The sequence below is a fragment of the Schistocerca serialis genome, chromosome 1 (genome assembly GCF_023864345.2).
Source record: "Schistocerca serialis cubense isolate TAMUIC-IGC-003099 chromosome 1, iqSchSeri2.2, whole genome shotgun sequence".
NCBI lineage: Eukaryota > Metazoa > Arthropoda > Insecta > Orthoptera > Acrididae > Schistocerca > Schistocerca serialis.
Window position 1 is genome coordinate 173,206,884 of NC_064638.1, and position 14,134 is coordinate 173,221,017.

Here is a 14,134-nt window from a genome sequence, read left to right on the forward strand (position 1 = left end):
TCTGTACACATTGTACATTACCTGTCTTTCCTTATAGCTTACATTTATTTTTCTAAGAATTTCAAACATCTGGCACCATTTTACATTCTCGGACGCTTTTTCTAGATCGACAAATCGTATGAAATTGCCTTGATCGTACTTAACTTTTGCTTCAACTATCGAGCGCAACGTAAAAATAGCAATTCTGGTGCCTTTACCTTTCCTAAAGCCAAATTGATCGTCATCTAAAACGCCCTCAATTTTCTTTTCCATTCTCTTGTACATCATTTGTCTCAAAGCAGTTCTCGTGTTTATATGCGTTTGGTATCTTCAGGACTGCGTGGACCATATTCTTCCACAAGTTCGAGTGCGGTAAATTATTCAGTGGAAAAACGTTGCTCCCTGTTGTGGCTGTTTCTGTTCAACCATAGTCACTGGTTTTCAGATTACAAACGGACTCGTGGTTTGCCTGTGTGTTTCGGTGAGCTGTACATTGTTCTTTGCTCATTAATGTCTGTTGTCATTCCATTTCTTGAAAAAAATCGGCTTCCAAAACAATGGCCCTTCCACTTTTTCGCGAAACGAGATACAGTTGTAAATTAGCTCACGCGAAATTTCATTTGTGACTTTCCGCTGCAGTTATTCGTGTCTAGTCACTTCCATACTCAACAAATACCTCACCTGCCATTCTTGGCAAGGGTCCAGTGGAGATAGTTTGCTGTTTCTAAGTGCTAAGGTCATCAGTCCCTAAGCTTACACACTACTTAACCTAAATTATCCTAAGGACAAACACACACACCCATGCCCGAGGGAGGACTCGAACCTCCACCGGGACCAGCCGCACAGTCCATGACTGCAGCGCCTCAGACCGCTCGGCTAATGCCGCGCGACGGTGTTTCCCCCTCCGAACTGTTACTAATTATGTCAATTGTATATCCGTGTCGTGTGAATGCGTGTTCTGTTTGATGGTATGTTTTTGTTGTTGTGGATGGAGGGAAGGGAGAGCGTGAAACCCAATGTTGCCACGTAGCCTACACCATAGGAACCGCCTGGCTTCACGTCTCCATGCGATGGAGGGTCACCGTTAACAATAGTACTTGCTCCTACACATACCGAGGCGAGGTTCGGACTTTAAATTAGTAAATACGTCGGTGATCGATAACTATTTGCCACCCCTAACCTTCTCTTGTTGGCCAAGTACTTGTGATGCAAAGTTCTTCCACCATCAGGAATCGAACAGGCTACGTCCTGGTCGAGCGCCACTGTACAGACGTACCTTAGCTTCCTTTTTTATGGAGGTGAGCTGGCAGTTGTTAATGATGTCAAATAAAATTTCACCTCTGCCAGAATGTCCTATAGCACAGGTCACCGGTTTCGGGGGAAAATTCTTCATCTAATTACTCCTGCCCCTTCAGCAGGATTCGAGCAGGAACACCGGAGGGAAGTTTACTGGTTATTGGGAGCTCCAATGTTAGGTGCGTTATGGAGCCCCTTAGGCAGATAGCGTTCACGGCTGGAAAGAAAACCAAGGTGCTCTTGTTTATGTCTGTCGGGGGACCCTCATCCGAGATGTGGAGGCAACCTTTCCTGTGGCTATCGAGCGTGCAAGCTGCACTCGTCTGCATGTTGTGGCTCACGTCGGCACCAACGACGCCTGTCGCATGGGCTCTGAGGCGAACCTCAGTCCGTACAGGCGGCTGGCGGAGGTGGTGAAGACTGCTGGCCTCTCCCGCGGGTTCCAAACAGAGCTCGCAATTTGCTACTCTTTTATAATTTGTAACTTATTAATGGCAGTACTCACTGATCTGAAAAAAAAAAATCTTTGCCTATGGATCATCATCGTCTTATCGTCATCTTTCGTCCTGGCCTCGGGCACATACGTGGAATTAATATTCAAATGTCAGTACTTAATGACGAATAATAATATAAATAATAACTTTTAGCTTTGATTAGCTCTACTTCTTTATATGGACAATTTAAGTGTATGCATGACGTCGCTGCGGCTTGACAGTGTGACATTTCAGTTTGTCAAAATGGCATTTTCGTTTGCAGTGATGCAGTGTGGCTTCGCCTGTTTGGAAGCCGGTGCTGTGCGATCGAAGAACGTCACCAACATCATCATGAAGAACCTGATGGACATATGTAAGCTACCTACGCTTCCTTACTTACAATACTATATTTTGTTTTGTCTGACACGTGAATCTTTTATACAAATGAACGAAAACCTGATCTAATTTAAAATGAGAGTATTCTGTAGGTAAACGATAGCAGAATAGAAAATCAACGACCATCCTATAACAGGAGAAACCTATCTGGATTTGATGAGATATATTTTCCATCCCAAAAATAGTATTTGAAATAGTCAGCCTCCTTAGCTTGCCGGCACGGTAGCTCAGCGTGTTCGGTCGGAGGGCTAGCTGCCCGCTGTAATAAAAAACTGAGTCAAATATTCAAAGATCAACTTCCACAGCTGTCATGTGACGTCCGCCCACACCAAATGCCGAGAACAACAACGATAAAAAAAAGCTGAAAGTTCAGCACGTCTGACTGCCATGCTGGGCGCCCGGGTTTGACTCCTGGCCGGGTCAGAGATTTTCTCCGTCGAGAACTGGGTGTTGTTCTCATAATCATCGACACGCAAGTCGCCCAATGTGCGCCAACAGAAAATACTTGCATCTCTGCACCCGAACTTTCCCGGGTGGGGACTCCCGGCGATCAGTGCCTTACGATCGTTCTTTCGATGTGAGATAGCATGCTATCCTTTTGTCAGCAGATTGTCTTGGGTCGCTGCAACAGCGGACCATTCCACGCAATAGGAAAAAGGCGCTGGTCGTTCATTTTCACTGGACTCGCATTAGGGAGGACGACGGTTGAACCCCGCGTTCGGTCATATGATTTAGGTTTTCCGTGATTTCCCTTAATCGCTCCAGGCAAATGCCGGGATGGTTCCTTTCAAAGGGCACGACCGACTTCCTTCCCCTTCCTCCCCTAATCCGATGAGACCGATGGCCTCGATGTCTGGTCTCCTTCCCCAAAGAACCCAACCCAACCCGTTCATTTTTCCAAGAGCAATAGTCGTTCAGATACGTCTAATTACAGACGTACATCGCTACGTCAGTCTGCTGTGGAATTGTGTGGATTCGTTTTATGTTACGTTTTGTGACCTATTAGGAGAACAAAGGTCACCTTAATAGACATCAACACGGATCGCACAAACAGGGATCTTTTTGAAACTCATCTCGTTCTCTTCGCCAGTACATAACAGTGCTAAAAGTGGTATAAGTATCTTACTACAGAAAAAAATATATATATCCTCTCTTACTTTTATTTTCAACCCCAATCATATGTATTTATTATTTCCTACTATTTTCGAGCACCTTCAAAGTACAAATGGTTTCATCTTTAGGCGCATAGCATACTAATCGATGTACTATACAAGCGTAAATGTGTCTGGTCACCGTAAGGAACCACCATAGTAAGCTTTATGTCATAACTAAGAAAACATTGTGATTTAATGCTTACTATTGACTTCATCTGATATCCTATTCAGTGTTTTGAGTTCATATTTGATTACTGCGCAGCTGCCTTACGATGAGATACCCAGATTACCACACTACGTTCCTGAACATGAAAAACAATAAATAATGCTGGTTGACGATATGAAATAATAGAAGAAAATAAATAGTTTTTTCTCCCCCACAATAAGGTGTTAAAAATAATAAAAGAGTAAAAAATAGTTTTTATTCTCCGTAATAAGGTGATACCGTGTGAAATAAATGGAGGAGAACCGATGAGCAGAGGCGTATTTCCACACGGGACCGTTTAAGATGCGCGAGCAGTGCTCAACAAACTCGAATGGCAGACGCTACAGGAGAGGCGTTTGCATAACAGTGAGGTTCAGTGCTGAAATTCAGAGAGCGTACGTTCCAAAGAGAATCACGTAACACATTGCTTCCTCGCACGTACCTACACTGTGCGCCCTGTTCTGGCACGCCTACTCCTAGCGGTGCACTTTACAACCACGCTATGGCACATGTTACGAATCCAAACCTAGAGAGACGCTCTATCCAATAATATGCGTTATCTTTCTTCACGTCTTCTAGTTACCTTACAGTTGTCTTTTGAACCACTAGAGGTACTTACGAATAACCCTGTACTTTCCGAAACCACCACGCGCTGCGGTAAGAATGAAACAGAAAAGATCCAGGTATGAACAGCGGCTTCCAGAATGGGTCGTTTTAGTGCTCGAGAGAGCATCGCAAAAATACAAATCCAACCCCAGTGTCAGACGCTACAAGAGAAGCGTTGTGCATCTCGGAGAAGTTTGCAACAGAAATACCAAGACTGTACGTTCCTGGAAGAGTAAACCAACACATTGTAAGTAGGATGTTTAGGTTTTTATGTTGGTAACGCCACGTAGCGCTCTGTATGAAAATCACTGACAGCGCTGTGTGCAATCTGTGGCTGGTTGGCATTATTGGAATATTCGTTATTGTAGTGTTGGGCAAAAAAATGGCTCTGAGCACTATGGGACTTAACATCTATGGTCATCAGTCCCCTAGAACTTGGAACTACTTAAACCTAACTAACCTAAGGTCAGCACACAACACCCAGCCATCACGAGGCAGAGAAAATCCCTGACCCCGCCGGGAATCGAACCCGGGAACCCGGGCGTGGGAAGCGAGAACGCTACCGCACGAAGTGTTGGGCAGTTGGATGTCAACAGCGCGTAGCGTTGTGCAGTTGGGGGTGAGCCCGCGGCAGTGGTGGATGTGGGGAGAGAGATGGCAGAGTTTTGAGAGCGGACGATCTGGACGCGTGACCGTCAGAAAAACGAAATTTGTAAGACCGGATGTCATGAACTGATTATATATATATATATATATATATATATATATATATATATATATATATATATTATTACGACTTTTGAACATTATTAAGGTAAATACATTGTTTGTTCTCTATCAAAAATGGCTCTGAGCACTATGGGACTTAACTGCTGTGGTCACCAATCCCCTAGAACTTAGAACTACTTAGGTTTAAGTAGGACATCACACACATCCATGCCCGAGGCAGGATTCGAACCTGCGACCGTAGCGGTCACGCGGTTCCAGACTGGGGCGCCTAGAACCGCACGGCCACTCCGGCCGGCTGTTCTCTATCAAAATCTTTCATTTGCTAACTACGCCTGTCAGTAGTTAGTGCCTTCAGTAGTTAGAATCTTTTATTTAGATGGCAGTATTGGCGCTCGCTGTACTACAGTAGTTCGAGTAACGAAGATTTTTGTGAAGTAAGTTATTCATGAAAGGTATAGGTTATTGTTAGTCAGGGCCATTCTTTTGTAGGGATTATTGAAAGTCAGATTGTGCTAAAAATATTGTGTGTCAGTTTAGTGATGATCAGAATAAGTAAAGAGAGAAATGTCTGAGTACGTTCAGTTTTGCTCAGCTGTTTGAAAAACAAGTAACGTACAAGTTTACCAGCACAGTCATTTATAATTTTCCAAATGGGACGTTTCAACATTACCTCGCCCTACATACGTCTCGTGAAAAGACGCTTCAGCTTACACATGACAGGTAGATTCTCCTCTTCTGTGTGTCTGGCGTGATCATACAGACTACTCAGACTGTGTCAGATGGCTGTGCGTGTTCGCTAATTTCGAAACGACAGGAAATGGGCTGCAGCCATTCGCTCGCACAAACACACAGGGGCATGCACCGGCTCGGTGTAATAACGCAATCCATCAAACAACAATGGCATCCGGCCGTGTTCTCTGTGGGCCGTCGTTTGGCAGTTCTGTCAAGGCCACACGCACACGAGTTCAAGAATGTCAGCAAATAGTGGGAACCACGACCTGCCGCGTCTGTGACAATTGAAATCGCCTTCCTCTGGAAGCAATCTGACAACATGAAGGTCATGCAGGGCGATCTTTTGAAATGGCGTTCCACCTTGTCGCTAGAGTAAGCCCAGTTAGATGTCTAGCTCGCAGCGTGATGTAACGCGATCCTGCCTCTGGTGGCAGCGACGATACATGAGTAATGTTATGGCATAATGACGGCCAAGTGGCACCATGAAATTCACAGTGGATGTCTAGCTCAGTGCACGTCCATTGCTACATCTCTGCTCCAGACGCCATAGTACAGAGCGTGACGGATGATCTTCGTGTCATTATGACGACGAGGTAAAATGACTGCCTGTATATCGACATGAATGTGGCTTTCGCGCGTGGTATGATAAAACTGCCGGTGTTACAGCTACTAATCAAGGAGACACCCTGCTGAAGGCTGCCTGCAGTAGTAGCCGAAAAGTCGGCAGGCTCATATCGGAGCCGGAAGAATTTCATGGACAAACAGTCTTCTGACTTATTTGACGCGGCCCGCCACGAATTGCTGTATTATGCCAATATCTTTGATACGCCCGCTAAACCCACTGGGCAGAACAGATAATAGGATTGTGGAAAGGGCCAAGGGTTGAGGTCAGTTTCTGCTTCTAATTGTCATTTATTGTAATTTAATAACCTTTACAAGCAAAGCGGCACATGGCCAAATCTTTACCGAATGCAAGTCTTTCATGGCTGAAGGCCTCCAACAATAAATCTTAACAAGATAGCGATAAAGTAATTCAAAAAACAACATACGCAAAGTGCAATACAAATGGCGGAGGGGCCCAATTCTAAAATTTTAGAATATATTACCATAGACCTTTAAAGACAGAAGGCCAACAAGAAATCTTAAAAAGATCAAAATTCGGTTAAGATAGCAATAAAATAATTTAAAGAAGCAACATATGCAAGGTGCTATACCAATGGCTGAGGGCCACAATTAAACTACAAAAATTTTAAAATATATAACCACAATCTTTAAAGGCAGAAGGTCGCAGTGTTTAAGCTTGAAAGATAAATCTAAAAATTAATTTTGCAAAATTTTAAAACAAAACATATAACCATGACAAACTCTTATGTTTTCATCACTTTTTTTAGGAGTGATTATCACATCCACAAGAAAACCTAAATCGGGCAAGGTAGAAGAATCTTTTTACCCATTCGCCAAGTGTACAAGTTAGGTGGGTCGACAACATATTCCTGTCACGTGACGCACATGCCGTCACCAGTGTCGCATAGAATATATCAGACGTGTTTTCCTGTGGAGGAATCGGTTGACCTATGACCTTGCCATCAAATGTTTTCAGTTCCCGTTGGAGAGGCACATCCTTTCGTCTACTAATCGCACGGTTTTGCGGTGCGGTCGCAAAACACAGACACTAAACTTATTACAGTGAACAGAGACGTCAGTGAACGAACGACAGATCATAACTTTGCGAAAATAAAGAATGTAAACTTTTCACTCGAGGGAAGACTTGAACCAAGGACCTCTCGTTCGGCAGCTGCTCACGCTAACCACGGGACCACGGCGCTCCTGAGATCGCACGGTCTTTGATGTTGCCTGTCTTGCGCATGGACTACTCAGTTTGTATATTTTCCTTTTTTTTTCATAGTTCCACACAACTTCTACCTGTTTTCTCGATTGATCTCTGCTCAGTTTTTCAAGGCCTTTCCACTGTGCTAACTTATAACTAAATCTGAGGGGGAAGCGATGGGGTTCCCTTGTCAGAAGGCCTCCAGGGAGGTCGGTCTGCCCTCGTTCACTTAGGTGAGACAGGTGGTGAGCCCATATATACTTAACCGTCGGAACCCAACCAGGGGACAGCCACCGATCGACTGACCGACACATCGACTTGCTTCCCGTCAATCAGTACATGAGAACTCAAACCGGCAATGTTACAAACGTGATAATCCACAATGGAGTATGTATTAGCTGTCAAAATTACACATCATGTTGGACAGCGACAGCAGGTAAAGAAAAGACGCTACCTGAAATTACGTTAGCGGCCCGGGCAGGTAACCGGAACACTAGCGGCCACTCGGCAGAAAAACCCTGCTGGTACACTTGAATGTGAAACACGGTAATAGTTAACTTCACTCAAAAGAACACTGACTGAATTGACGTCAGTGCTCAGGGCAGGTAACCAGAACACTAACGGCCACAAGACAGAAAATTCCACTGGTGCACTCAAATCGTAGTCGACCAAAATAGTTAATTACACCGCATGGCGGCTAAATCTCAGCAATAGAAACACTCCGTGTTGCCCACAGGAAAACCTCCCCAACAGCGAACCACCGAAACGAACTACCACAACATGAATGGACGTGGCTTGGGTAGTTGAAACCACTACTCAACTTTGACGTCCTGGGTCGGCGAACCACGAAGCTCGTAGCGATCGGACAGCTCCACACACTCTCCGACACTGCGCCTCGCGGAGATAATTTCCCTCGTCCGCAACAACCGACCGACTGACTCCAGACCCCCTTGCCGGAAACTATATGCACCAAACCAAAGATGGTACACAGTGCAAGTACCGATACACATCACTGCTGCCACACGTAGAAGGAAGAAGAATCACGACGTAACCGCGACGATGGCGGGAAACCAAACACAGATAGACAGCGAAGTTCACGAAAACGCGTAGTTGGGAGAGAGCACGGGTCAATCTTCATCTCAGAGTACCACTTCCAGATTACATTCTCGGTAATTTGTTGGATGTATTGAAATCTGCGTCTTTCCCTACAGTTTTTACCTTCTACAGCTCCCTCTAGGACCATGGAAGCTATTCCCTGATGTCATCTCGCCCCTTCTTCTTGACTGAGCGAGGTGGCGCAGTGGCTAGCACACTGGACTCGCTTTCGGGACAACGACGGTTCAAACCCGCGTCCGGTCATCCTGAGTTAGGTTTTCCGTGATTTCCCTAAATCGCTTCGAGCAGATGCCGGTATGGTTTCTTCGAAAGGGCACGGCCGGCTTCCTGTCCCATCCTTCTACAATCCGATAGGACCGATGACCTCGATGTTTAATCAACCAATCAATCTTCTTCGTGTCTTTGCCGTATGTTCCTTCCTTCATCGATTCTGTTTAGAACATACTCTTTCGTTATCTTATCAGTCATCCTAATTTCCAGCAATCTCATACACACATCAAACTCTTCGAGTCTCTTCTTTTCCGGTATTCTCACAGTGCACGATTCACGCCAAACATGCATTCTCAGAAATATGTCCCTCGAACTAAGATCTATGTTCGACACCAGAAGACTTCTGTCGCATGTTATTTTAAATTGTGAGCAGTCGCAGCCAAGTGACCACATTTTGAATGAAATGATCCGCACTGCCTGTAAAATACTGCTTATTTAGAGTGACGACCGGTTTCGTATCAATTAAAGATGCATCCTCAGGCGATGTGTACAAAATTAATAATGAAAAAATATTACAAAGAATTCTTAACAATGGTCTGAAGAACAAAGAGATACTGAAAAGTAGTATCGTATAGCAATCCTTGAAGGGCACTCACAGAGACTCTTTTTAACAAGTCACAGCGGAAAGGTAACTGCCTTAAACCTGGTCCCCATCATTCACAATCTATAAATAAATAGGGCGTCGTAACCTGCAGTCCGTGCTTAAAATGAAGGGGATAGCAGAATCTATAGAAATGAAACCTGAAATTGTCTAGGTACGTTATTACTCTACAGATTTGTTTGGCCTATTTGGTTTTTATCTAGGTTTTATTTGTATAGCTTCTGCTGTCGCCTTCATTTTAACTTTGGATTACAGCTTTTAGCGCACTATTTGTTCACAACTTGGCATGAATGCCGGGGAGTGGCTCTAAGACCGTTACTTTTTCCACTGTGACTTGTTAAAAACAATCTCAGCAAGTACACTTTCCAGTATCCGATTATTATTGAGAACAATGTTAAGAATTCTTTTGGCCAGGAAAGTCCTCTTTGCCTGTGCTAGGGTGTTTTTTATGTCCTCATTGCTTCGTTCCTGATGTGCTATTTTGCTTCGAAGGTGACAGAATTAATTAATTTTGTCTGCTTCGTGGTCCATCAATATTGATGTTAAGTTTACCGCTAATCTCATTTGTGGTACTCCTCATTACGTCCCTCTTAAAAAAAAAAAAAAAAAAAAAAAAAAAAAGAAAAGACGGCCGACTTACGTCCCTCTTCCTACAGTTCACTCTCAATCCATATTCTGTACTGAGTAGCCCCTTCATTTCGTCCAGCACGTCATGTAATTTTTCGTCGAACACACTGAGCATAGCATTATCATCGCTGATTTTCCTTCACAATGAATTTTGATCCCACTCCTGAACCTCTCTTTTATTGCCCCATTGCTTCTTCATGTATATACTGCACGGTAGTGGCGAAAGACGGCATCCCTGACTTTCACCCGTTTTAATCCAGCACTTCGTGTTTGGTTTTTGGTTTCCCTCTTGGTTCTTGTAGATATCGCATATTACCCGTCTTTCCCAATGGCTTACTCCTATTTTTATCGAAATTTCGAACATATTGCAGCATTTTACATTGCCCAACTTTTTTCTAGGTCTACAGATCCAATGATTTTTCTCCTTAATTCTTTCTTGACTTATCAAGCGCAGCGCCAGAACTGCCTCTGTGATGGTAATGCGCCCTAGCCTTTCGTATGTAGTCTGTATGTACAGGGTGTTACAAAAAGGTACGGCCAAACTTTCAGGAAACATTCCTCACACAGAAATAAAGAAAAGATGTTATGCGGACATGTGTCCGGAAACGCTTAATTTACATGTTAGAGCTCATTTTAGTTTCGTCAGTATGTACTGTACGTCCTCGATTCACCGCCAGTTGGCCCAATTGAAGGAAGGTAATGTTGACTTCGGTGCTTGTGTTGACATGCGACTCATTCCTCTACAGTACTAGCATCAAGCACATCAGTACGTAGCATCAACAGGTTAGTGTTCATCACGAACGTAGTTTTGCAGTCAGTGCAATGTTTACAAATGCAGAGTTGGCAGATGCCCATTTGATGTATGGATTAGCACGGGGCAATAGCCGTGGCGCGGTACGTTTGTATCGAGACAGATTTCCAGAACGAAGGTGTCCCGACAGGAAGACGTTCGAAGCAATTGATCGGCGTCTTAGGGAGCACGGAACATTCCAGCCTATGACTCGCGACTGGGGAAGACCTAGAACGACGAGGACACCTGTAATGGACGAGGCAATTCTTCGTGCAGTTGACGATAACCCTAATGTCAGCGTCAGAGAAGTTGCTGCTGTACAAGGTAACGTTGACCACGTCACTGTATGGAGAGTGCTACGGGAGAACCAGTTGTTTCCGTACCATGTATAGCGCGTGCAGGCACTATCAGCAGCTGACTGGCCTCCACGGGTACACTTCTGCGAATGGTTCATCCTACAATGTGTCAATCCTCATTTCAGTGCAAATGTTCTCTTTATGGGATGAGGCTTCATTCCAACGTGATCAAATTGTAAATTTTCACAATCAACATGTGTGAGCTGACGAGAATCCGTACGCAATTGTGCAATCACGTCATCAACACAGATTTTCTGTGAACGTTTGGGCAGGCATTGTTGGTGATGTCTTGATTGGGCCCCATGTTCTTCACCTACGCTCAATGGAGCACGTTATCATGATTTCATACGGGATACTCTGTCTGTGCTGCTAGAACATGTGCCTTTACAAGTACGACACAACATGTGGTTCATGCATGCACGATGGAGCTCCTGCACATTTCAGTCGAAGTGTTCGTACGCTTCTCAACAACAGATTCGGTGACCGATGGATTGGTAGAGGCGGACCAGTTCCATGGCCTCCACGCTCTCCTGACCTCAACCCTCTTGACTTTCATTTATGGGGGCATTTGAAAGCTCTTGTCTACGCAACCCCGGTACCAAATGTAGAGACTCTTCGTGCTCGTATTGTGGACGGCTGTGATACAATACGCCATTCTCCAGGGCTGCATCAGCGCATCAGGGATTCCATGCGACGGAGGGTGGATGCATGTATCCTCGCTAACAGAGGACATTTTGAACATTTCCTGTAACAAAGTGTTTGAAGTCACGCTGGTACGTTCTGTTGCTGTGTGTTTCCATTCCATGATTAATGTGATTTGAAGAGAAGTAATAAAATGAGCTCTAACATGGAAAGTAAGCGTTTCCGGACACATGTCCACATAACATCTTTTCTTTCTTTGTGTGAGGAATGTTTCCTGAAACTTTGGCCGTACCTTTTTGTAACACCCTGTATACACCAGTATTCTGCAAATCACTTTTAGGTGGACTAAAGCTCGTACATGGCTGCGTCAGACTGGAATGTGTCTCGTTATAATTGCTGTCAGTCTACAGGACTACTTATGATGCACTGTAAGTTGAAATCTGATTTGCACTGCAATGAAAAAGACAGATGACATTATAATGGATGCTGACCTTCTTTCCGTCCTGCATTACATCACGGTCCTGGGTCTCAATCATTGCAATGGAATCGAACATGACTCCTGTATTCGTTGTGATATGGGAGCGAAAAATATGCGAAAGTCATCTTGAGGAACTTCTTGTCACACCTAACACAAATGTTGCGTCAGTTCATGAAGATTTCTTGCTGGAGACTGGTCCGATACTTATACTTCATTCCCTCGCATTACAGACACGCTCTTTTTGTGATAGAACAGGCAAATGGGCAAGTCAGTCAATGATCATCCATACTTTCTTCAATGTTCATGTGGACGGAACTACAGTGTAGGGTCTCGCGACTCTTCGTTCTCTGCGGTACGGTGTCAGCGGTAAACTACGCAAGGTAACGGGTTCTCATCACAGCTTCCGTTTATCTGTACGTGGTGACGCTCAGCCTGCAGCCTCTGCCCCGATTTCAGCTGTTGTCGTTCTTATGTCCCTCACAGCCAGACGGACAGTCCTTCGATCTTAGCGTCGTGTAGTGCTTTTGGAAGGACCTGTGCCTACTCTTCTTGCCACAGCGTTATCCAGAGTCCATTTCTTCACCAGCCTACTCTGCAGTTGTGGCGATGTGTGGCGCGATCCTGGCCTAGCAGGATGTAACGCAACCATCTGTGTGGCGTGCTTATAGTTATGTATTATTTATATTTTCGGACAATTATTCTGTAAAAAAACGCACCACATGTTGAAAGGAAAGCATGTAAACCGTCTGAAGACGAATCATAACGATTCGAAACCGGTAACGGTACCCTTTGAATAAAGGAACTGAAAGTAAATTTGTGGCTGGTTGCTGTCCCAACAGCATCAACATTTGTCTTCAAATAACAGCCACGGTCTCCAACCATGTCATCATATGACAAAATTGCATTAACCTTTACGTAAGTTCTGATCTCGCTGGGAGATACTAACAAAATGAGGAATCAGGAGACTACGTAAGTTGCTGTTACAGAAACACATTCTCTGCTCTTCGGGCAATGTAATAGATTAGAAACTCGAGTAGGGGACGTGCATTTTTCCCTGTCTCCTAGTTTCCTTCATATTTTCGCGACTTCTCCTATGTATCGTACAGAAGCTACGCACATCAAGAATCCGACTGATGAAATCTTCTCGGGTTCCAAAAAGAGTCTTTCACTTTGCAGCGGAGTACGTCTACATCTACATCTATGCTCCGACAGCCACCTAAAGGTGTGTGACAGATGGATCTTTCTGTAACACCGTCACTTCCCTTTTTCCTGTTGCAATCGCGAATATTTCATGGTAAGAGCTACTATTGGTAAGCGTGACGTCAGCTCGAATGTCTCTAATTTTACCTTCATGATCTTTTTTCGAGATATACGTCGGAGGAAACAATATAATGGTTGACTCTTCTAGGAACATAGGAACATAATCTCTCGAAACTTTTACGGTAGACCATACCGTGACGCAGAACGCCTCCCATGCAGCGACAACCACTGGAGATGGCCGAGCGTCTTCGTGACGCTTTCGAGCTTGCTAAAGGAACCTGTAACGAAATGCGCTGCTCTTCTATCGACCGTTATAAATGCTATCTGGTACAGACACCAGGCTGAGGACGACGGTTCAATCCCGCGTCCGGCCATCCTCATTTAGGTTTTCCGTGATTTTCCTAAATTGCTCCAGGCAAATGCCGGGATGGTTCCTGTGAAAGGCCACGGCCGTCTTCCTTCCTCGTCCTTCCCTAATCCGATGAGACCGATGACTTCGCTGTTTGGTCTCTTCTCCCAAACAACCCAACCCAACCCAGGCTGGGGAGCGACATTCAGTTATTGATTGAACGAGGGCTTTGCAAGCTACCCTCCAT

General features: G+C 44.6%; 2 protein-coding genes across 5 annotated transcripts in view; one reads left to right on the plus strand and one right to left on the minus strand.

Moving 5' to 3' along the window:
• The window catches only part of LOC126464854 (uncharacterized protein K02A2.6-like), a 394,353-nt gene that overhangs the window by 360,280 nt on the left and 19,939 nt on the right, over nucleotides 1-14,134 (minus strand). The gene's annotated exons all lie outside the window — the stretch shown is intronic.
• Nucleotides 1-14,134, plus strand: part of LOC126464895 (putative ammonium transporter 1) — a 394,112-nt gene that overhangs the window by 152,640 nt on the left and 227,338 nt on the right. Inside the window, exon 3 of the mRNA XM_050096267.1 lies at nucleotides 2,032-2,121. Within this exon, the coding sequence (XP_049952224.1) occupies nucleotides 2,032-2,121 (90 nt within the window). The remainder of the gene's footprint in view (nucleotides 1-2,031; nucleotides 2,122-14,134) is intronic.